The sequence below is a fragment of the Petromyzon marinus genome, unplaced genomic scaffold (genome assembly GCF_048934315.1).
Source record: "Petromyzon marinus isolate PM22_M1 ecotype Great Lakes invasive population unplaced genomic scaffold, UKy_Petmar_22M1.pri1.0 PM_G_Scaffold_81, whole genome shotgun sequence".
In the NCBI taxonomy this organism is placed as follows: Eukaryota; Metazoa; Chordata; class Hyperoartia; order Petromyzontiformes; family Petromyzontidae; genus Petromyzon; species Petromyzon marinus.
The window spans coordinates 709,486-734,451 of NW_027423037.1; the positions used below are offsets into that span (position 1 = coordinate 709,486).

Genomic DNA, 24,966 nt, shown 5'->3' on the forward strand with positions numbered 1-24,966 from the left:
TATACTGTGTACTGTCGGGGAATATATACTGTGTACTTTTGGGGCATATATACTGTGTACTGTTGGGGAATATATACTGTGTACTGTTGGGGAATATATACTGTGTACTGTTGGGGCATATATACTGTGTACTGTTGGGGAATATATACTGTGTACTGTTGGGGAATATATACTGTGTACTGTTGGGGCATATATACTGTGTACTGTTGGGGCATATATACTGTGTACTGTCGGGGAATATATACTGTGTACTGTTGGGGAATATATACTGTGTACTGTTGGGGCATATATACTGTGTACTGTCGGGGAATATATACTGTGTACTGTTGGGGAATATATACTGTGTACTGTCGGGGAATATATACTGTGTACTGTTGGGGCATATATACTGTGTACTGTCGGGGAATATATACTGTGTACTGTTGGGGCATATATACTGTGTACTGTTGGGGAATATATACTGTGTACTGTTGGGGAATATATACTGTGTACTGTTGGGGCATATATACTGTGTACTGTTGGGGCATATATACTGTGTACTGTCGGGGAATATATACTGTGTACTGTTGGGGAATATATACTGTGTACTGTTGGGGAATATATACTGTGTACTGTTGGGGAATATATACTGTGTACTGTTGGGGCATATATACTGTGTACTGTCGGGGAATATATACTGTGTACTGTCGGGGAATATATACTGTGTACTGTTGGGGAATATATACTGTGTACTGTTGGGGAATATATACTGTGTACTGTTGGGGAATATATACTGTGTACTGTTGGGGCATATATACTGTGTACTGTCGGGGAATATATACTGTGTACTGTCGGGGAATATATACTGTATACTGTTGGGGCATATATACTGTGTACTGTTGGGGCATATATACTGTGTACTGTTGGGGCATATATACTGTGTACTGTCGGGGAATATATACTGTGTACTGTTGGGGAATATATACTGTGTACTGTCGGGGAATATATACTGTGTACTGTTGGGGCATATATACTGTGTACTGTTGGGGCATATATACTGTGTACTGTCGGGGAATATATACTGTGTACTGTCGGGGAATATATACTGTGTACTGTCGGGGAATATATACTGTGTACTTGTGGTACCAGAGGCAGTGAGTCACTTCTGAGGCACTAAAGAGTAGGAGGCAACACACTTTTATTCCACACCGCTGGACGACACCGTTTTGCTGGTCCTGCGCCTCGTAATCATGTCCTCGGCTCCAGAAAGCAACACAATATGAACGCGAAGTCCTCCATTATTCCGAGCTGCACTATTCGAGGTTGCGGACTGCTTTGAAACACTCCCAATTTTTATCACAGTAAACGCTTCAGACCACCGCAGGATACTCAAAACTAAGAGCATCCGGGAATTGATGAGATGACGGGGTTAAGAGGTGCATCTTCTTTGGTTCTTTCGGTAAAGTCACCACGTAGAATGAGAATAAAATAATAAATTAATAAAATAAAATAACACAATAAAATTATCACGACGTTTCAGCCACAACACAAGTGGCCTTCATCAGGTGAAGGGACGAGACTGTCTGGAGGACAGCGCTGGAGCGAACACAGCCAAGCTCAGACCGCGACCTTTAAGCTGTGTGAGAAGAAACAGAGTGCCTTGACAAAGGAATTAGCATAAAAATTTGCATTTAATTGGCGGACTTAGCACGATGAACGGTGTAGAGGGGGTGAACATGTGCAGACCAGGGGGAATTTACATATTGATGGTGTGAAAAGGGAATTTAAGCTGCTGCGAAAGTTTGGGATGCCAATACTTGATAAAATATACTGTACCATTGAAAATTAGTTCAATGTTTGGTTCGGATAATTTAGCATTGAAATAGCTGCGTGATTAGCTTGTGACTGGTCATAGAAATAGCTTTGTTAAAGTCAAAGCCTACACATCCACAGAGGCACCTAGTACAAATCAAACAGGAAAATTTAGCACTGAAATAGCTGCGTGATTAGCTTGTGACTGGTCATAGAAATAACTATGTTAAAGTCAAAGCCTACACATCCACAGAGGCACCTAGTACAAATCAAACAGGAGAATTTAGCACTGAAATAGCTGCGTGATTAGCTTGTGACTGGTCATAGAAATAACTATGTTAAAGTCAAAGCCTACACATCCACAGAGGCACCTAGTACAAATCAAACAGGAGAATTTAGCATTGAAATAACTGAGTGATTATCTTGTGACTGGTCATAGAAATAGCTATGTTAAAGTCAAAGCCTACACATCCACAGAGGCACCTAGTACAAATCAAACAGGAGAATTTAGCATTGAAATAACTGAGTGATTAGCTTGTGACTGGTCATAGAAATGGCAATGTAAAAGTCAAAGCTTACACATCCATAGAGGCACCTAGTACAAATCAAACAGGAGAATTTAGCATTGAAATAGCTGAGTGATTAGCTTGTGACTGGTCATAGAAATGGCAATGTAAAAGTCAAAGCTTACACATCCACAGAGGCACCTAGTACAAATCAAACAGGAGAATTTAGCATTATTTTATTATCAATCTACATGACTTTACCGAAAGAACCAAACAAGATGAATCCTTGCAGTCACGAAAGCTTTAAATCGAAACATCAACATCAACAATAATGACAACAACAACACCACTAATGCGCACGCTGCACACACACGGAGACCGAGAGGCCTCGCCAGCGGTGTGAGCCGACAGTGGTGCCCATGGAGGCCGCGGGGGGAGAGACATCACCAGGAGATGTCCCCATCAGACTCCTCCTACACCTCCTCCACCTCCTCCACCTCCTCCAGTTACACCTCCTCCACCTCCTCCAGTTACACCTCCTCCAGTTACACCTGCTACACCTCCTCCTCCACCTCCTCCAGTTACACCTCCTCCAGTTACATCTCCTCCTCCACGACCTCCTACACCACCTTCACCTCCACCTCCTCCAGTTACACCTCCTCCACCTCCTCCTCCACCTCCTCCAGTTAGACCTGCTACACCTCCTCCACCTCCTCCAGTTACACCTCCTCATCCTCCTCCACCTCCTCCTCCACCACCTCCTACACCACCTTCACCTCCTCCTCCACCTCCTCCAGGTTACACCTCCTCCACCTCCTCCAGTTACACCTCCTCCACCTCCTCCAGTTACACCTCCTCCACCTCCTCCTCCACCTCCTCCAGTTACACCTCCTCCAGTTACACCTGCTACACCTCCTCCACCTCCTCCAGTTACACCTCCTCCTCCACCTCCTCCTACACCACCTTCACCTCCTCCTCCTCCACCTCCTCCTCCACCTCCTCCTCCACCACCTCCTACACCTCCTCCTCCACCTCCTCCACCACCTCCTACACCACCTTCACCTCCTCCTCCTCCTCCACCTCCTCCTCCTCCACCTCCACCACCTCCCACACCACCTCCTACACCTCCTTCTCCACCTCCTCCTCCACAACCTCCTACACCACCTTCACCTCCTCCTCCACTTCCTCCAGTTACACCTCCTCCAGTTACACCTCCTCCTCCACCACCTCCTACACCACCTTCACCTCCTCCTCCACCTCCTCCAGTTACACCTCCTCCACCTCCTTCTCCACCTCCTCCAGTTACACCTCCTCCAGTTACACCTGCTACACCTCCTCCTCCTCCACCTCCTCCAGTTACTCCTCCACCTCCTCCTACACCACCTTCACCTCCTCCTCCTCCACCTCCTCCTCCACCTCCTCCTCCACCACCTCCTACACCTCCTCCTCCACCTCCTCCACCACCTCCTACACCACCTTCACCTCCTCCTCCTCCACCTCCTCCTCCTCCACCTCCACCACCTCCCACACCACCTCCTACACCTCCTCCTCCACCTCCTCCTCCACAACCTCCTACACCACCTTCACCTCCTCCTCCACTTCCTCCAGTTACACCTCCTCCAGTTACACCTCCTCCTCCACCACCTCCTACACCACCTTCACCTCCTCCTCCACCTCCTCCAGTTACACCTCCTCCACCTCCTTCTCCACCTCCTCCAGTTACACCTCCTCCAGTTACACCTGCTACACCTCCTCCTCCTCCTCCACCTCCTCCAGTTACACCTCCTCCACCTCCTCCTACACCACCTCCTACACCACCTTCACCTCCTCCTCCTCCACCTCCTCCTCCACCTCCTCCTCCACCACCTCCTACACCTCCACCTCCTCCACCACCTCCTACACCACCTTCACCTCCTCCTCCTCTACCTCCTCCTCCTCCTCCTCCACCACCTCCTACACCTCCTCCTCCAACTCCTCCTCCACCACCTCCTACACCACCTTCACCTCCTCCTCCACCTCCTCCAGTTACACCTCCCTCCACCTCCTCCAGTTACACCTCCTCCTCCAGTTACACCTCCTCCACCTCCTCCACCTCGTGCTGCTCCATCATCCCCACGGTGCCATCGTCGCCATCGTCGTCGTCGTCGTGGCGACCCCTGGCCAGCACGCCACTCTCGAAGCCACTGGAGGGAGCAGAGAAAGTAGGCAAGGGTGACACGCCGTAGCTAGCTAGCATGAGGGTGGAAGTGGTGATGAAGGTGGTGATACGTACCTACCTCGGGTCACCTACAGAAACAACAAAAAAACACTGCGGATGGCCACGTGGAATGTTCGAACGCTCACTGCGGAGGAGAGGCTGCCACTCCTCTGTCAGGAGCTGGACCGGCACCGCCTGGATCTCTGTGGCATTCAGGAGGTCCGGTGGACCGGTTCTGGCTCCTGCTACCATGAGGGGTGGACAGTCCTCTACTCGGGGCAGGAGACTGCCAAAGAACAGGGTGTGGCTTTTCTTCTGAACGCAAGAATGAAGGGGGCGTGGGAGCGTGGCGGTGAGGTGTGAGAAGCTGTAAGCCTCAGGCTACTTTGGGCTCGCCTTCCCATCAACCAGAGGCGAGGAGTGGTGGTCGTAGTTACTTATGCCCCCACCGAAGATGAACATCTGGAGGGATGCAGGCAAGGCCAATGAGTCAGATGCCTTCTATGACCTCCTGTCACAGGTGCTAGCTAAAGTGGCCCCTCGGGATAGAGTCATCTTGTTGGGTGACTTCAATGCCCGAGTTGGTCATGATGCTGGCACCTGGTCTGGAGTGATTGGAAGGCATGGACCAGATCAGCTCAATAACAACGGTAGGAGGTTGCTTGATTTTTGTGCAGCCAATGGGCTTGTAATTACCAACACGCTGTTCCGGCATCGGCGCATCCACACAACATCATGGATGCATGCCGGGTCCAAGCAAGAACATCTGCTGGACTACATAGTGACGGACCAGCGGATGCGAGCCCATGTCCTTGACACCAGGACCCACCGTGGAGCTGATCTGCCCACTGACCATCGACTAGTCATCTGTAAGATGCACCTGCCATTTTTCCACTCCGGTAGTGGGTGTACACCCAGGACCCCATTCCAACCTAAGGTGGCATGGTCTCAGCTAGCTGATGAAAGCTGCAAGTGAAAATGTCATCATCGCTTGTGGCTGGGGTTGGCATCGTCCCCCACTCCTCCTGATGTCGAGGGGAAATAGGCGGCGTTTAGGACTGTGGCTCATGCAGCTGCAATGGCTGATTTGGGAAAACGGTCCAGACCTCCCCAGAGACCCAGGCGACAGAGGAGGTGTTCAGACTGGCTGAGAAAAAGCGACAGGCCCAATCTCATTGGCTACAACATCCCATGTCGTAGATTGAGGAGGCTTACCACAACCTTCGCTTGGAGGTACGGAGAGCCGTTAGGCGCTGCAATGATGGGAGGTGGTTGTGGGTTGCTGAGGAGATGGAGTCTGCCTCAATGGCCCGCGATCACAAATCGCTCTTTAACTCCATCAAAAAAGTAACCTGCAGCGCCATACCTATTACCATCATTAGGGGAAAGAACGGTGATCCAATCTCCGACCCCCAGGAACAGGTTTGCAGATTTGCTGAGCATTTCTGTGAGGCCCTGGGGGAGGGGAAATCTCTCAGCCTGGAAAATGTGGGACAAAGTGGGGATAACCCTGCTGAGGCTGTGATGCCTAAAATATTGTAAGAAGTCACCCTCTGTGAGTGGCTGGCTGAGGTGCCATCTGTTGAGGAAGTACTGAAGGCGATCCAGAGCCTGAGACCAGGAAAGGCAGCGGGCAGAGATGATCTCCCAAGCGAAATGCTGAGGGAGGGTGGCCTTTGTGCACAGACTGCCCTACATGACATCTTAACAACAGTCTGGACCACTGGACGGGTTCCGCAGGATTGGAAGGATGCCCTGGTGGTCCCCCTCTTTAAGAAGGGGGACCGCACAGACTGTAACAACTACAGGGGCATCTCAAGGATTATTCAACATCGCTTCGATAGGCATGCTGAGGAGAGGCTTGCGGAGCCCCAATGCTGTTTGAGGAAAGGGCGGTCCTGCAAAGATGCCATATTTTGTCCGCCTGCTACAGCAGAGGTGTAGGGAATTCCAACAAGACCTACATCTCTGCTTTATTGGCCTTGTCAAGGCCTATGATACCATCAGTAGGCCTGGGCTCTGGATTGTTCTTCGTGCTTTCAGAGTCCCTGACCCTCTGCTCACGATTACTAAGGACCTTCATGATGGTGAGCGGGCCCGGGCAAAACTACGTGGCCAGGAGTCGGAGCCATTCCCTGTACACTTTTGGGTATGACAGGGATATCCTCTGGCTCGGAGGTACACTACACTATAAACTACACTATACACTCCACTATACACTACACTAAAAACTACACTATACACTACACTACTCAACCACTATACACTACACACTATAAACTACACTGTACACTACACTATAAACTACACTATACACTACACTATACTCTACACTTTACACTAGAGACTACACACTACAAAACAGTACACTATACACTACACTATAAACTAAACTATACACTACACTGTAAACTACACTACACACTACACTATACTATAAACTACTATACACTACACTGTACATTGCACTATACACTACTATACCACACAATTTCCACTACACTATGCACTACTATATACTACACTATACTATACACTACACTATACTATACACTAAACTATACACTACATTATACACTACACTACTATACACTAAACTATAATTGTAAATGTTGTAGCTGTTTTACTCTCCAACACACAACCGGATAGTGTTGAACTAGTATACTACACTATACACTACTATACACTACACTATACTCTACATTATACACTACACTATATACTACACTATACACTGCTATACTCTTCACTATACACTACTATACACTACACTATACACGACACCATACACTACTCTATACACTACTATACACTACACTATACACGACACCATACACTACTCTATACACTACACTATAAACTACACTATACACTACTATACACTACACCATACACTACTATACACTACACTATACACGCCACCAAACACTACTCTATACACTACACTATAAACTAGTAACTAATTGGCACGTTTTGTTTACGTGACACTAAACCTGACAAATTGGCTGTCAGGCGGTGGCGGGTTTGACCACACAGCGTTTATATATTTACGCCACTTAACACAAAAACAAACTCTACTGTGGACAGAATGGGAATGTTGTGTTCGTGCCGTAGCAGCAGGACCTCCCGCGTAGCAGGCGAGGCAGTCAACAACTCCGTAACCACCGTGATGATGATGATGGGAGACACCGCAAACTCTAAAATATACAGCAGCAGCAGCAGACGTGATCAGGGTCTGGGGATCTAACCCTCGACCTCCCGCGTACCAGGCGAGGCAGTCAACAACTCCGCAGCCACCGTGATGATGATGATGAGAGACACCGCAAACTCTAAAATATACAGCAGCAGCAGACGTGGTCAGGGTCTGGGGATCTAACCCCTGACCTCCCGCGTACCGGGCGAGGCCGTCAATAACTCGCGAGCAGGGAGGCCGCCAGGGACAGCGCCGTCAGCGTCGCCGTCCAGCGCACGGAGCAGCAGGAGGAGGAGGGGCCCACGGCGCTGGCGGGGGCGGAGAGCGTCGCCGCGTCGCCCGCAGTCACCCCGCACGAGCGTGGGGAGGTGCAGGAGGTGGGCAGGGTGGTGGTGGCGGTGGTGGTGGTGGGGGGGGTGGTGGTGGTGGGGGCGGTGGTGGTGGTGGGGGCGGTGGTGGGGGTGGTGGTGGTGGGGGGGTGGTGGTGGTGGTGGGGGCGGTGGTGGGGGTGGTGGTGGTGATGGTGGTGGCGGTAGTGGCTGCGAGAGCAGGAAGACAAGGGAAATTAGTGGCGAATGGCGGTTGTTGTCTGTGTGTCTGTGTGTCTTTTAAAATGTGTGTCTGTGTGTGTCTGTGTCTGTGTGTGTCTCTGTGGAGGAGGCTCGTGAAGGACGCTGCTACTGGGCAGTTGGAGGCAGTCGCCCTCCATCCAACAACAACGGAGGGCGGAGGAGCGACGCTCACAACAACGAGCGGAGCGCCGGGTGGCTAAAGCACAGCAGGTTGGCACAGTAGGGGGCACAGGTGGTGCATCAGCCAGTCATCTCAGTCAGTCGACCCGTGGCACCTGGGTCTGCCCCGTGACCTCCTGCCAGCGGGCGTTCGACACTTCACGTGGCCTCAGGGTGCACATGGCCTGGCACAAGCGTCGTGGTGACGTCACCGCCACTTAGTGGCGAATGGCGGTTGTTGTGTCTGTGTGTGTGTGTATCTGTGTGTGTGCCTGTATCTGTGTGTGTCTGTGTGTGTGCCTCTCTCTATGTGTCTGTGTGTGTTTCTGTCTGTGTGTCTGTCTGTGTCTGTGTGTCTGTGTGTGTGTGTCTGTGTGTCTATGTGTGTGTGTCTGTGTGTGTGTGTCTGTCTGTGTATGTGTGTCTGTGTGTGTGTCTGTGTGTGTGTCTGTGTGTGTGTCTGTGTGTGTGTCTGTGTGTGTCTGTGTGTCTGTGTGTCTCTGTGTGTGTCTGAGGTAGAGAGAGAGAGAGGTGAGGTGAGCGTCGCTCACCACCGACGGTGAGCAGGGCGTAAGCCATGGGGGTCCCCAGGCTGAAGAGGGAGCAGCTGTAGACCCCCTGGTCCAGCGTGGAGACGCGGGAGATGGTGAGGTCCAGCCTGGTGGAGCTCCAGTGCAGCAGAGAGACACGCGGGTTCGTGTGGGCTGAAACACGGGGAGACAGGGAGACACAGGGAGAGAGACATGGGGATAGAGAGAGAGACAGAGAGATAGACAGAGAGAGAGACACAGAGAGAGAGACAAACACAGAGAGACACAGAGACAGAGATAGATGGGGATAGAGAGACGCAGAGAGATAGACAGAGAGAGCCAGAGAGAGAGACATTGGGATAGAGAGAGACACACACAGAGAGAGAGACAGAGACATTGGGATAGAGTAAGAGGCACAGAGAGAGAGAGACAAACACAGAGAGACACAGAGACAGAGAGAGACAGAGAGAGAGAGAGAGACATGGGGATAGAGAGACGCAGAGAGATAGACAGAGAGAGACAGAGAGAGAGAGACATTGGGATAGAGGGAGAGACACAGAGAGAGACAGAGAGAGAGACACACAGCGAGCGAGAGACACAGAGAGAAACAGAGAGACAGAGACACAGAGAGAGAGACACACAGCGAGCGAGAGACACAGAGAGAGACAGAGAGAGAGACACAGAGAGAGAGACACACAGCGAGAGAGAGACACAGAGAGAGACAGAGAGATAGAGACACAGAGAGAGAGAGACAGAGAGAGAGAGACACACACACAGCGAGAGAGAGACACAGAGAGAGAGAGCAGCAGAGACAGAGAGAGACAGAGAGAGAGACAGAGAGAGAGAGACAGAGAGAGAGACAGAGAGAGACACAGAGAGAAAGAGGGTCAGATACAGAGAGAGACAGAGAGAGAGACAGAGGGACAGAGAGAGAGAGACAGAGAGAGAGACAGAGGGACAGAGAGAGAGACAGAGAGAGAGACACAGAGAGAGTGCTTGCCGCTCACCCTTGACGGTCTGGAAGTAGAGTGTCTGCCCGTGAGGGTTGCTCCACTGAATTGGGTCTGAGTCTGGATTTTGCGACACGCCGCAGCGTAGCGTGGCCGTGTCTCCCTCGGACACCGCGTCTCCCGTGGCCCACACTGAGATCGGAGGACCTGCTTGGGAGACACATGGGGAGAGAGACACCCACCCACTCACTCACCCACCCACTCACCCACCCACTCACCCACCCACTCACTCACACACTCACTCACTCACCCACTCACTCACTCACTCACCCACCCACTCACTCACTCACCCACCCACTCACCTACTCACACACCTCATTCACTCACCCACCCACTCACTCAACCACTCGCCCACCCACTCACCCACCAACTCACCCAATCACACACTCACTCACCCACTCACTCACCCACCCACTCACTCACCCACTCAGTCAACCAGTCACTCACCCAACCACTCACCCACTCACTCACCCACCGACTCAGTCAACCACTCACTCACTCACCCACCCACCCACTCACCCACCCACTCAGTCAACCACTCACTCACCCACCCACTCACCCACCCATTCACCTACTCACTCACCCACTCACCCACACACCTACTTATTCACTCACCCACCCACTCACTCAACCACTCGCCCACTCACTCACCCACTCACTCACTCACTCACCCACCCACTCACTCATCCACTCACTCACCCACCCACTCATCCACTCACTCATCCACTCACTCAACCACCCACTCATCCACTCACTCAACCACCCACTCACCCACTCACCTATTCACACACCCACTCACCCCCACACCTACTCATTCACTCACCCACCCACTCACTCAACCACTCGCCCACCCACTCACCCACTCACTCACTCAACCACTCACCCACTCACTCACTCGCCCACCCACCCACTTATTCAACCACTAACCCACCCAATCACACACCCACTCACTCACCCACTCACTCACCCACCCACTCACCCACCTACTCACTCAACCACTCACTCACCCACCCACTCACCCACTCACTCACCCACTCACCTACTCACTCACCCACACACCTCATTCACTCACCCACCCACTCACTCAACCACTCACCTATCCACTCACTCACTCAACCACTCACTCACCCAGCCACTCAACCACTCACTCACCCACTCACACACCCACCCACTCACCCACCCACGCACCCACTCACCCATAGCGCTGTGTGGTGGAGGGAAGGAGACACAGGAGATTGGAGACCACTCCCCTGTCTTCCACCGGGGGTAGTCAGCTACGATTCTCACACGGATGCAGTACTCAGCAGCGCCTCTAAGCGGAGGTACCGTGTGGCGGTAGCGACATCCCACAAAGCGCTCCTAGCAGACGCATCATCATAATCAGTACCATCATCATCATCAGTAGCATCATCAGTAGCAGCAGCATCATCATTTTCATCAGTAGTAGTAGCATTATCATGCTACTACTACTCAACCACTCACCCACCCAATCACCCACCCAATCACCCACCCACTCACCCACCCACTCACTCATCCACCCACCCACCCACTCACCCACCCACTCACTCACTCACTCACCCACTCACCCACCCACTCACCCACTCACTCACCCACCCACCGACTCAACCACTCACTCACTCACTCACCCATTCACCCACCCACCCACCGACTCAACCACTCACTCACTCACTCACCCACCCACTCACTCACCCACTCACTCACTCACCCATTCACCCACCCACCCACTCACCCACCCACTCACTCACTCACTCACCCACTCACCCATTCACCCACCCACTCACTCACTCACTCACCCACTCACCCACTCACCCATTCACCCACCCACCCACTCACTCACCCACCCACCCACCCACTCACCGACCCACTCTCACCGTGCTGGTTGTGCCCCCCCTCGTCGAGACCTCCGCCTGCAGGTGGTACAGCACGTCATGCCGCTCCATCCTCCTCCTCCACCCACTCCTCATGGAGACCCCCACGGAGAGCTCCCACCACTCCGCCTCTCCCTCGTCGCGGTCGTCGTGGTGACCGTCAACGTCGCGGTAATCGTCATCGTCGCGGTCATCGTCATCGTCGTGGTCATCATCGTCGCGGTCATCGTCATCGTGGTCACCGTCATCGTCGCGGTCATCGTAATCGTCGTGGTCATCGTCACCGCCGCGGTCACCGTCATCGTCGTGGTCATCGTCACCGCCGCGGCCTTCACTGTCACCGTCATCGTCATCCTCAACACGGCACTCCTCCTCGCCGCCAGCCTCGTCCACCGTCACTTTCTTGTGGAGCATCAAGGTGACCGTCGGAGCACTGAGCACAGCTGAGACAAAGATCCCCCGTGTAGCCTTCGCAGACTGTAGGGGCAAGTGCTGTCAGCGAGCAGCACCTATGAAGGCCGGAACGGCACACGAGGGGGTGGGTGGCCAGCACCACGCCCGACCGCCTTTGTCGACCCAGTGGCGATGTTGACACACCGCACCGGGTACTCATTTCAGGCTGAGTCGACCTAGGGGAGCCCCAGGACCGGTTCAGACAATGGTCACCGGTGTTGGCCGTGAGCGGGAATCGAACCTGGGTCGCCAGGTTCACAGCGCAGCGTAGCGCTAACCGCTACACTACCGCTCCCCACACACACAGACACACACGCACAGACACACAGACACACGCACACAGACACACACACAGACACACACACAGACACACACACAGACACACACAGACACACAGACACACACACAGACAGACACACACACAGACACACACACAGAGAGACACACACAGACACACACAGAGACACAAAGACAGTCACACACACAGTCACACACACAGACACACACGCACAGACACAGACACACACGCACAGACACACAGACACACACAGAGACACAAAGACAGTCACACACACAGACACACACACAGAGACACAAAGACAGTCACACACACAGACACACACACAGAGACACAAAGACAGTCACACACACAGTTACACACACAGACACACACACACAGACACACACCCACAGACACACCCACACAGACACACACACAGACAGACACACACACACACAGACACACACACACAGAGACACACACACACAGACACACACACAGAGACACAAAGACAGTCACACACACAGTCACACACACAGACACACACACACGCACAGACACACACAGACACACATGCACAGACACACAGACACACACAGAGACACACACAGCGACACAAAGACAGTCACACACACAGCCACACACACACACACAGACACACACCAGACACACACAAAGAGACACAAAGACAGTCACACACACAGTCACACACACAGACACACACGCACAGACACACAGACACACATGCACAGACACACAGACACACACAGAGACACAAAGACAGTCACACACACAGTCACACACACAGACACACACACAGAGACACACACAGCGACACAAAGACAGTCACACACACAGTCACACACACAGACACAACAACAACCGCCATTCACCACTAAGTGGCGGTGACGTCACCACGACGCTTGTGCCAGGCTATGTGCACCCTGAGGCCACGTGAAGTGTCGAACGCCCGCTGGCAGGAGGTCACGGGGCAGACCCAGGTGCCACGGGTCGACTGACTGAGACGACTGGCTGATGCACCACCTGTGCCCCCTACTGTGCCAACCTGCTGTGCGTTAGCCACCCGGCGCTCCGCTTGTTGTTGTGAGCGTCGCTCCTCCGCCCTCCGTTGTTGTTGGAGGGCGACTACCTCCAACTGCCCAGTAGCGTCCTTCACGAGCCTCCTCCACAGAGGCCGATCTTGACACCGCTGGTACCAGTCATCGGCAAGTCCACTCAGCTCCACGTCCTCCCGTACCACATCACTCCATCTCTTCTCTAGCCCGTGCCACGCCCGTTTAGCCCCCTCAATCCGGCCGAACAAAAGCTGTTTCGGCATGCGGTGGCTGGGCATGCGGGTTACGTGACCCAGCCATCACAGCCTTGCCCGCCGGAGGAGCTCACCGATGGGACCTTGCCCAGATCTTTCAAGGATTTGTGAGCTCCTCACACAATCCAGTCTGGTTAAACCCAGGATGGATCGTAGGCAGGCCCGCCTAAATGTTTCTAACCGGCGAAGATGTTCCATTAGGGGGGTCCACAGACACACACACAGACACAAAGACAGTCACACACACAGTCACACACAGACACACACACACAGACACACACACACAGACACACAGACACACAGTCACACACAGACACACACACACAGACACACACAGAGACACACACACAGACACAAAGACAGTCACATGCAGAAACACACACAGAGACACAGAGACACACACATAGACAGACACACACACAGACACACACACACAGGCACACACACAGACACAACAACAACAACCGCCATTCGCCACTAAGTGGCGGTGACGTCACCACGACGCTTGTGCCAGGCTATGTGCACCCTGAGGCCACGTGAAGTGTCGAACACCCACTGGCAGGAGGTCACGGGGCAGACCCAGGTGCCACGGGTCGACTGACTGAGATGACTGGCTGATGCACCACCTGTGCCCCCTACTGTGCCAACCTGCTGTGCTTTAGCCACCCGGCGCTCCGCTCGCTGTTCTGAGCGTCGCTCCTCCGCCCTCCGCTGTTGTTGGAGGGCGACTACCTCCAACTGCCCAGTAGCATCCTTCACGAGCCTCCTCCACAGAGGCCGATCTTGACACCGCTGGTACCAGTCATCGGCAAGTCCACTCAGCTCCACGTCCTCCTGTACCACATCACTCCATCTCTTCTCTAGCCCGTGCCGCGCCCGCCCAGCCGCCTCAATCCGGTCGAACAAAAGCTGTTTCGGCATGCGGTGGCTGGGCATGCGGGCTACATGACCCAGCCATCGCAGCCTTCCCCGCCGGAGGAGCTCAGCGATGGGACCTTGCCCAGATCTTTCAAGGCTTTTTGAGCTCCTCACACAATCCAGTCTGGTTAAACCCAGGATGGATCGTAGGCAGGCCAGCCTAAATGTTTCCAACCGGCGAAGATGTTCCATTAGGGGGGTCCACGTTTCGCAAGCGTAGAGAAGGGAGGGAATGACCGTGGCCGAGAAAACCTGAAACTTAGTGCGGAGCGACAGACCAGGTAGCTTCCGCACAGCGTTACGCAACTGATGAAAAGATATTGCCGCTCGACTGATTCGGAGTGAGACCTCTGCTGTTAAACTGGAGCCAGTCATAAGCACACTGCCCAGGTATGGGAAACTCTCCACTCTCTCCACAACTGCCCCATCACCGATTGGGAGTTGTGGGGGTGGAGTGTCCGATGGTACAAAATACCCAGGCAGGTGCTTAGTTTTGGTGGGGCTGATGGTAAGGCCCCACCTCTTAGTGGCACGCTCCAGTCTCAGCAGCAGCATCTCCAACTCCTCCTCCGAATGTGCAGCTATTACCAAATCATCAGCATACATAACGGGGTTGAGCAATAAGGAGCCATCCCTTGACCGCACCCGGGCGTCGATCAGCCTCCCATTATATCTGCACCATATGGAGATTCCCCCGGTACAGCTATTGAAGGCTTCACGAACTACGTGGTCAAAATAGATGTTAAATAATGTGGGAGCCAGAGGACATCCCTGTCGCACCCCAAGGTTAACAGGGAATGGCTCTGACTCCCGGCCACGTAGTTTTACCCGGGCCCGCTCACCATCATGAAGGTCCTTAATGATCGTGAGCAGAGGGTCAGGTACTCCAAAAGCACGAAGAACAACCCAGAGCCCAGGCCTACTGATGGTATAATAGGCCTTGACCAGGTCAATAAAGCAGAGATGTAGGTCTTGTTGGAATTCCCTACACCTCTGCTGTAGCTGACGGACAGAAAATATGGCATCTGTGCAGGACCGCCCCCTCCTGAAACCGCATTGGGGCTCCGCAAGCCTCTCCTCAGCGTGCCCGGCAAGGCGACGCTGAACAATCCCCGCCAGGACCTTTTCCGGCACACTGAGGAGTGAGATGCCCCTGCAGCTGCCACAGTCCGCACGGCCCCTCTTCTTAAAAAGGGGGACCACCAGGGCATCCTTCCAATCCTGCGGAACCCGTCCAGTGGTCCAGACTGTTGTTATGATGTCATATAGGGCAGTCTGTGCACAAACGCCGCCCTCCCTCAGCATTTCGCTTGGGAGATCATCTCTGCCCGCTGCATTTCCTGGTCTCAGACTCCGGATCGCCTTCAGTACTTCCTCAACAGATGGCACCTCAGCCAGGCACTCACAAGGGATGACTTCTTCCAATATTTGAGGCACTGCAGCCTCAGCAGGGTCATCCTCACTTTGTGCCACGATGTTTTCCTGGCTGAGGGATTTTCCCTCCCCCAGGACCTCACAGAAATGCTCAGCAAATCTGCAAACCCGTTCCTGGGGGTCGGAGATTGGATCACCGTTTTTTCCCCTAATGATGGTAATAGGTGTGGCGCTGCAGGTTACTTTTTTGATGGAGTTAAATAGAGATTTGTTATCACGGGCCACTGAGGCAGACTCCATCTCCTCAGCAACCCGCGACCACCACCCATCCTTGCAGCGCCTTACGGCTCTCCGAACCTCCGAGCGAAGGCTGCGGTAAGTCTCCTCATTCTCTGACGTGGGATTCTGTAGCCGATGACAGTGGGCCTGTCGCTTTTTCTCAATCATCCTGAACACCTCCTCTGTCAGCCAGGGTCTCTGGGGAGGTCTGGACCGCGTACCCAAAGCAGCCATTGCAGCTGCATGAGTCACAGTCCTAAACCTCGCCCATTTACCCTCGACATCAGGAGGAGTCGGGGACGATGCCAATCCCAGCCGCAAGCGATGATGAAATTCTCGCTTGCAACTTTCATCAGATAACTGAGACCAGGCCACTTTAGGTTGGAATGGGGTCCTGGGTGTACACCCACCACCGGAGTGGAAGAATGGCAGGCGCATCTTACAGATGACTAGTCGATGGTCAGAGGGCAGATCAGCTCCACGGTAGGTCCTGGTGTCAAGGACGAGGGCTCGCATCCGCTGGTCCGTCACTATGTAGTCCAGCAGATGTTCTTGCTTGGACCCGGCATGCATCCATGATGTTGTGTGGATGCGCCGATGCCGGAACAGCGTGTTGGTAATTACAAGCCCATGGGCTGCACAAAAATCTAGCAGCCTCCTACCGTTGTTATTGAGCTGATATGGCCCATGCCCTCCAATCACTCCAGACTAGGTGCCAGTATCATGACCAACTCGGGCATTGAAGTCACCCAACATGATGACTCTATCCCGAGGGGCCACTTTAGCCAGCACCTGTGACAGGAGGTCATAGAAGGCATCTGACTCATCGGCTTTGCCTGCATCCCTCCACGGATATTCATCTTCGGTGGGGGCATAAGTAACCACGACCACCATTCCTCGCCTCCGGTTGATGGGAAGGCGAGCCCAAAGTAGCCTGGGACTTACAGCTTCCCACACCTCACCGCCACGCTCCCACGCCCCCTTCATTCTTTTGTTCAAAAGAAGAGCTACACCCTGTTGTTTGGCAGTCTGCTGCCCCGAGTAGAGGACTGTCCACCCCTCATGGCGGCAGGAGCCAGAGCCGGTCCACCGGACCTCCTGAATGCCACATAGATCCAGGCGGTACCGGTCCAGCTCCCGACAGAGGAGTGGCAGCCTCTCCTCCGCTGTGAGCGTTCGAACATTCCACGTGGCCACCCGTCGTGGCTTTTCGTTGTTTCTGGAGGAGCCCCGAGGGTAGATATTCAATCTCCTGGCTCCGCCAATTGGGGTTTGGCCAGGAGACGTCATAGATGCCTGGCCCCCCGGGGCCTCCGGCACAAGCTTATTAGTTACATATTTCAGTTTAACTTGTGGTTTAGTGGTAATTAATTGAAGGTGGAGGGGTTACCAGCCCCTCGCACCCGTCCAGAGCCCCCGTTTAGCCCCTGTGGTGGACACATATGCCATGAGGGGAGGAGCCAATCAAAATTGGACCTCCCCCCACAGCACTGTCCACGACAGAGTTGCCCATCCGGCACCGCGAGGAGGTAGGGGGTTGTTTTGCCGGACTCATACACACACAGACATACACACAGAGACACACACACACAGACACATAGACACACAGAGAGAGAGACACACACACAGACACACACACACAGACACACACAGACACACACACAGTCACACACAGTCACACACAGACACACATACAGACACACATACAAAGAGACATACACACAAAGACACACACAAACAGACATACACACAGACAAACGCACAGACACACATACACAGAGACACACACACAGTCACACACAGACACACAGACATACACAGAGACACACACACAGACACTCATACACACACAGAGACACACAGACATACACAGAGACACACATACACAGATACACTCATACACACAGAGACACACAGACATACACAGAGACACACACACACAGACACACACAGAGACACAGAGAGAGAGAGAGAGACACACACACACAGACATACACAGAGACACACACACACAGAGACACACAGAGAGAGAGAGAGACAGACAAGGCCACTCACTTGTCTTCAAGGGCAAGAGCTCAAGCACAACCCAGGGTGAGGAGAGCGGTGAGGACTGCGGCGATGGTGAAGATGAGATGGTGGATCTCACGCGGAGGTAATAGCGGTGGCCGGGAAGTCGCAGCGCTGAGGAGACATCGCACCGAGTCTCTGCGGTCACAGCGCAGACACTCCGCCAGCGGGCTTCTCCGTAGCTATGCAGACGGAGACACGTGAGGGGTGGGTGGGTGGGTGAGTGCGTGGGTGAGTGGGTGGATGAGTGGATGAGTGGGTGAGTGGGTGAGTGAATGAGTGGGTGAGTGAGTGGGTGGGTGAGTGAGTGGGTGGGTGAGTGAGTGAGTGGGTGAGTGAGTGGGTGGGTGGGTGAGTGAGTGAGTGGGTGGGTGAGTGGGTGGGTGGGTGAGTGGGTGGGTGGGTGGGTGAGTGAGTGGGTGGGTGGGTGAGTGAGTGAGTGGGTGAGTGAGTAAGTGGGCGAATGTGTGAGTGGATGAGTGTGTGAGTGGGTGAGTGAGTGGGTGAGTGAGTGGGTGGGTGAGTGGGTGGGTGGGTGGGTGAGTGAGTGAGTGGGTGAGTGAGTGGGTGGGTGGGGGGGTGGGTGAGTGAATGAGTGAGTGAGTGAGTGGGTGAGTGAGTGAGTGGGTGAGTGAGTGGGTGAGTGAGTCGGTGGGTGAGTGAGTGGGTGAGTGAATGAGTGAGTGGGTGAGTGGGTGGATGAGTGAGTGAGTGGGTGAGTGAGTGAGTGAGTGGGTGGGTGGGTGGGTGAGTGAGTGGGTGAGTGAGTGAGTGGGTGAGTGAGTGGGTGAATGAGTGGGTGGGTGAGTGAGTGAGTGGGTGGGTGGGTGAGTGAGTGGGTGGGTGAGTGAGTGAGTGGATGAGTGAGTGGGTGGGTGATTGGGTGAGTGAGTGAGTGTGGGGGTGAGTGAGTGAGCGAGCATCTCACAGTTTATACTCCACTCTGTAGGTAACGTTCAGGAGCTTTGAGCTGCTGGTAGTGTTGTAGAAGTCGATGGTTGAAGGCTGAACCAGTGGGGGAATATTCCCTGTGGTATCCCCTCCATCCTCCCAACACAGGGTTGACAGCAGGTCTCGAGACTGCACGCGAACATTCATTGGGGAAGGTGGAGCTGGGGATATGGGCAAACGGCACTCATTGTGACCGTACCACTGGACCACCACTCTCCCCACACACTCACACAGTGCCAACAAGCCACTTTGCCCAGCTACAATCTGCGATCCCCAGGTCGCTCCTGACAAAGAGCTACAATATATATAAAAACATCTCAGTGGGCACCTTAACTGGCTTAAATAAAATAAAAATAGTGAATAGTTTTTTTTTAAAACAACACAGAGCCTCGTACCGGTTGCGGGAGGCCAACCGCTAGCGCCCGGCAGCAGCTGCAGCAGCAGCAGCAGCAGCTGGGCTTGAAGCAGTCTCCAGCTGCCCATCGTGAACCTCCGTGGGACGTCGTCAGCGGGAGGAGACGGAGCAGTCGGGCAGAGCGCGGAGTGAAGTCCGCGCCCACTGCCCGAAGCGCGCGACCTCTGAACCGCTGACCTCTGACCTCTCCGGCAAGGACTTTCTCCCAAGGACGTTGCTGGAGAGGGCGAGGTCGTTTTCTGTCTCAGGTCATGGTCAGGTGAATCCTGTGGTGGTGGTGGTGATGGTGGTGAGAGAAGAGGGAGGTAGAGAGAGAGACGTTACAGTGCACGTGGCTGTTGCCATCGTGATCAGCATCATCATCATCATCATCCATTACCCCCCTCGCGATGGTCCTGTCTCCGATTAGCACCCCTTGGCTACCAGGCACGGTGCAACATCAGTTCGGCATTCACGAGGAGCGCATGCATCCCGACCGCGGGCTGCCGCCACCAGCGGCGACCCGTGATGAAATAATTCCTCGACAAATCAAGTCGTCAGCCACGGCGGTAGAGAAAGGCCCAAGACCTGAGCGGGGTTATCGCCTGCCTCCGGGCGATGTACAGATGGGCAAGAAGCCGGCCTGCCGCACCGCCTGCTCACGACGATCAGCCAGTGCGTCTCTCCCCAGCGAACGCGCGACACGTGGGGGACGACATCTCGTGCTGCTGCTGCTGCTGCTGCTCACTGCAGGCCCCCTGCTGAGTCGCGGCCAATTCGCAGCCTGCGTTGGTCGTACGGTTGCCCGAGGACACGGAGCGGATGACCGGGACGGATGAACAGGAACAGGAACGAATGGGACTAATGAACGAGATGGATGAACGAGACGAACAGGAACAGGAACGAATGGGACTAATGAACGAGACGGATGAACGAGACGAACAGGAACAGGAACGAATGGGACTAATGAACGAGACGGATGAACGGGACGAACAGGAACAGGAACGAATGGGACTAATGAACGAGATGGATGAACGAGACGAACAGGAACGAATGGGACTAATGAACGAGATGGATGAATGAGACGAACGAACAGGAACAGGAACGAATGGGACTAATGAACAAGACGGATGAACGGGACGAACAGGAACAGGAACGAATGGGACTAATGACCGGGAGGGATGAACGAGACAAACATGAACAGGAACGAATGTGACTAATGACCGGGAGGGATGAACGAGACGAACAGGAACAGGAACGAATGGGACTAATGACCGGGAGGGATGAACGAGACGAACAGGAACAGGAATGAATGGGACTAATGCCCGGGAGGGATGAACGAGACGAACAGGAACAGGAACGAATGGGACTAATGAACGAGACAGATGAACGAGACGAACAGGAACAGGAACGAATGGGACTAATGACCGGGAGGGATGAACGAGACGAACAGGAACAGGAACGAATGGGACTAATGAACGAGATGGATGAACGAGACGAACAGGAACAGGAACGAATGGGACTAATGAACGAGATGGATGAATGAGACGAACGAACAGGAACAGGAACGAATGGGACTAATGAACAAGATGGATGAACGGGACGAACAGGAACAGGAACGAATGTGACTAATGACCGGGAGGGATGAACGAGATGAACAGGAACAGGAACGAATGGGACTAATGACCGGGAGGGATGAACGAGACGAACAGGAACAGGAACGAATGTGACTAATGACCGGGAGGGATGAACGAGACGAACAGGAACAGGAACGAATGTGACTAATGACCGGGACGGATGAACGAGACGAACAGGAACAGGAGCGAATGGGACTAATGACCGGGAGGGATGAACGAGACGAACAGGAACAGGAACGAATGGGACTAATGAACGAGACGGATGAACGAGACGAACAGGAACAGGAACAGGAACCAATGGGACTAATGAACAAGACGGATGAACGGGACAAACAGGAACAGGAACGAATGGGACTAATGAACGAGACGGATGAACGAGACGAACAGGAACACGAACGAATGGGACTAATGAACGAGACGGATGAACGGGACGAACAGGAACTGGAACGAATGGGACTAATGAACGAGACGGATGAACAAGACGAACAGGAACGAATGGGACTAATGACCGGGAGGGATGAACGAGACGAACAGGAACAGGAACGAATGGGACTAATGAACGAGACGGATGAACGAGACGAACAGGAACAGGAACAGGAACGAATGGGACTAATGAACGAGAGGGATGAACGGGACGAACAGGAACAGGAACGAATGGGACTAATGAACGAGACGGATGAACGCGACGAACAGGAACAGGAACGAATGGGACTAATGAACGAGACGGATGAACGGGACGAACAGGAACAGGAACGAATGTGACTAATGAACGAGACGGATGAACGAGACGAACAGGAACAGGAACGAATGGGACTAATGACCGGGAGGGATGAACGAGACGAACAGGAACAGGAACGAATGGGACTAATGACCGGGAGGGATGAACAGGAACAGGAACGCAGCTTTGGCGACAGGCTCCGCGACATCGCGGACGCGGTGGAGACCGCGAGCGGCGAGGGAGGACGCAGGAGGCGGAACAACGCCGCCATTGACACTCACAAATAAACGCGCGGCGGCGAGATTGGAGATTGTATCGCCGCGGTGAAAACACTACAACCACGACCGCAACATCGTCAATAACAACGTCGTCAACAACAACATCATCAACAACGTCAACAACATTGTCAACAACAACGTCAACAACATCGTCAACAACGTCGTCAACAACATCGTCGTCAACAACAACGTCGTCAACAACAACATCGTCAACAACAACGTCGTCAACAACATCGTCAACAACAACATCATCAACATCGTCAACAACATCGTCAACAACAACATCGTCAACAACATCGTCAACAACATCGTCAACAACATCATCGTCAACAACATCATCGTCAACAACATCGTCAACAACAATGTCGTCAACAACAACATCGTCAACAACAACGTCATCAACAACAACAACATCGTCAACAACAACAACATCAACAACAACGATGTCGTGAGCGGCCACAGAGAGTGGCGGCGGGGCGCTCGGAGCGAGCGGAATCCGAGCAGCGACAGCTGAAGGCGCCCCAAGTAGCTCAAGGAGTTGGGGGGTCGGGGGGGAGCCCGGATTGATGGCAAAGGTAGGAGCTGAATCAGACGTCAAAAATATACAGCAGCAGCAGCAGGCATCGTCAGGGTCTGGCGAGATAGTCAACATCTCATAGCCACCGTGAAGATGATGAGAGACACACACAGACTACAAATAAACAGCAGCAGCAGGCATCGTCAGGGTCTGGATAGAACCCACGACCTCCTGTATACCAGCCGAGGTAGTTAACATCTCATAGCCACCGTGATGATGATGAAAGAGAGACACACAGACCACAAATATACAGCAGCAGCAGGCATCGTCAGGGTCTGGATCGAGCCCACGACCTCCTGTATAAAAGGCGAGATAGTCAACATCTCATAGCCACCGTGATGATGATGAGAGACACAGACTACAAATATACAGCAGCAGCAGGCATCGTCAGGGTCTGGATCGAACCCACGACCTCCTGTATACCAGGCAAGGTAGTCAACATCTCCTAGCCACCGTGATGATGATGAGAGAGACACAGACTACAAATATACAGTAGCAGGCATCGTCAGGGTCTGGATCGAACCCACGACCTCCTGTAGACCTGGCGAGGTAGTCAACATCTCATAGCCACCGTGATGATGAGAGACACACAGACTACAAATATACAGCAGCAGCAGGCATCGTCAGGGTCTGGATAAAACTCACGACCTCCTGTATACCAGGCGAGGTAGTCAACATCTCCTAGCCACCATGATGATGAGAGACACAGACTACAAATATACAGCAGCAGCAGGCATCGTCAGGGTCTGGATCGAACCCACGACCTCCTGTATACCAGGCGAGGTAGTTAACATCTCATAGCCACCGTGATGATGATGAGAGACACAGACTACAAATATACAGCAGCAGCAGGCATCGTCAGGGTCTGGATAAAACTCACGACCTCCTGTATACCAGGCGAGGTAGTCAACATCTCATAGCCACCATGATGATGATGAGAGAGACACAGACTACAAATATACAGCAGCAGCAGCAGGCATCGTCAGGGTCTGGATCGAACCCACGACCTCCTGTATACCAGGCGAGGTAGTTAACATCACATAGCCACCGTGATGATGAGAGAGACACAGACTACAAATATACAGCAGCAGGCATAGTCAGGGTCTGGATAGAACCCACGACCTCCTGTATACCAGGCGAGGTAGTTAACATCTCATAGCCACCATGATGATGATGAGAGACACAGACTACAAATATACAGCAGCAGCAGCAGGCATCGTCAGGGTCTGGATCGAACCCACGACCTCCTGTATACCAGGCGAGGTAGTTAACATCTCATAGCCACCGTGATGACAACAACCACAACAACCACAAGACAACTTTAGATTAAGGCCATCAGTCTAACTACAACAAACAGTGACGAGGTGGGAGCAAAAAACGCAGACGTTAGCTGAATGTGTGTCGGGGAGGGGGGTTTGGGAGAAAGTTAATGAGTTTATATTTAAACAAACTTTGTTGTAACAACTCCGCCACCACCGCCACCACCACCGCCGTGAACTTCACCGCAATGCTGAACTACATGCGACCTAAGGGACTGCGGTGATTTGCGGCTCAGCGTCAGTTGCTGGACAACACGCGACCCCAGGAAGTGCCCCCCCCCTCGAGGCTAAGGGACCGCGGTGATTTGCGGCTCAATGTCAGTTTCTGAGCTCCACGCGACCCCAGGAAGTGGCCGCCCCCCTCGAGGCTTGCCGCGACCTAAGGGACCGCGGTGATTTGCGGCTCAACTCGACTTGAGCGTGGACAATGAAAACCAAGCCAAAAAACGTAACTTGTATATAAATAAATATTGTTTACAAATATAGATATATATTTTTTTATTGTCAACGATAGAATCTAGTATTGTCACGAGTGTGACGTACG

The 24,966-nt window shown here is 53.1% G+C and overlaps 1 protein-coding gene across 2 annotated transcripts; it reads right to left on the reverse strand.

The window, feature by feature from the left end:
* Positions 1–4,394: 4,394 nt before the first annotated feature.
* On the reverse strand, positions 4,395–24,635 carry LOC142921533 (uncharacterized). 2 transcript variants are annotated; one of them, XM_076062936.1, is made up of 10 exons: positions 24,555–24,635; positions 19,895–20,180; positions 19,477–19,660; positions 18,537–18,730; positions 11,851–12,290; positions 11,155–11,317; positions 9,956–10,105; positions 8,970–9,122; positions 7,890–8,226; positions 4,395–4,480 (listed from the first exon to the last, which is right to left on the reverse strand). In XM_076062936.1, exons 2-9 carry the CDS (start codon positions 19,980–19,982, stop codon positions 8,033–8,035), a joined length of 1,566 nt encoding a protein of 521 aa, XP_075919051.1. In that variant the 5' UTR covers positions 19,983–20,180; positions 24,555–24,635; the 3' UTR covers positions 4,395–4,480; positions 7,890–8,032. The 2 variants fall into 2 exon arrangements, with proteins under 2 accessions (XP_075919051.1, XP_075919050.1); XM_076062935.1 differs by having other exon boundaries at positions 9,956–10,108.
* Positions 24,636–24,966: the final 331 nt, after the last annotated feature.

What these genes read in the sequence shown, in the direction of transcription:
- LOC142921533 (XM_076062935.1), bottom strand. Translation starts at nt 19,982, where the DNA reads ATGGGCAGCTGGAGACTGCTTCAAGCCCAGCTGCTGCTGCTGCTGCTG. An exon ending in GCTCTTGCCCTTGAAGACAA is followed by an intron (nt 12,291 to 18,536) that starts GTGAGTGGCCTT and finishes TCTTTGTCTCAG; the next exon opens with CTGTGCTCAGTGCTCCGACG. An exon ending in GGGGGGGCACAACCAGCACG is followed by an intron (nt 11,318 to 11,850) that starts GTGAGAGTGGGT and finishes TGCGTCTGCTAG; the next exon opens with GAGCGCTTTGTGGGATGTCG.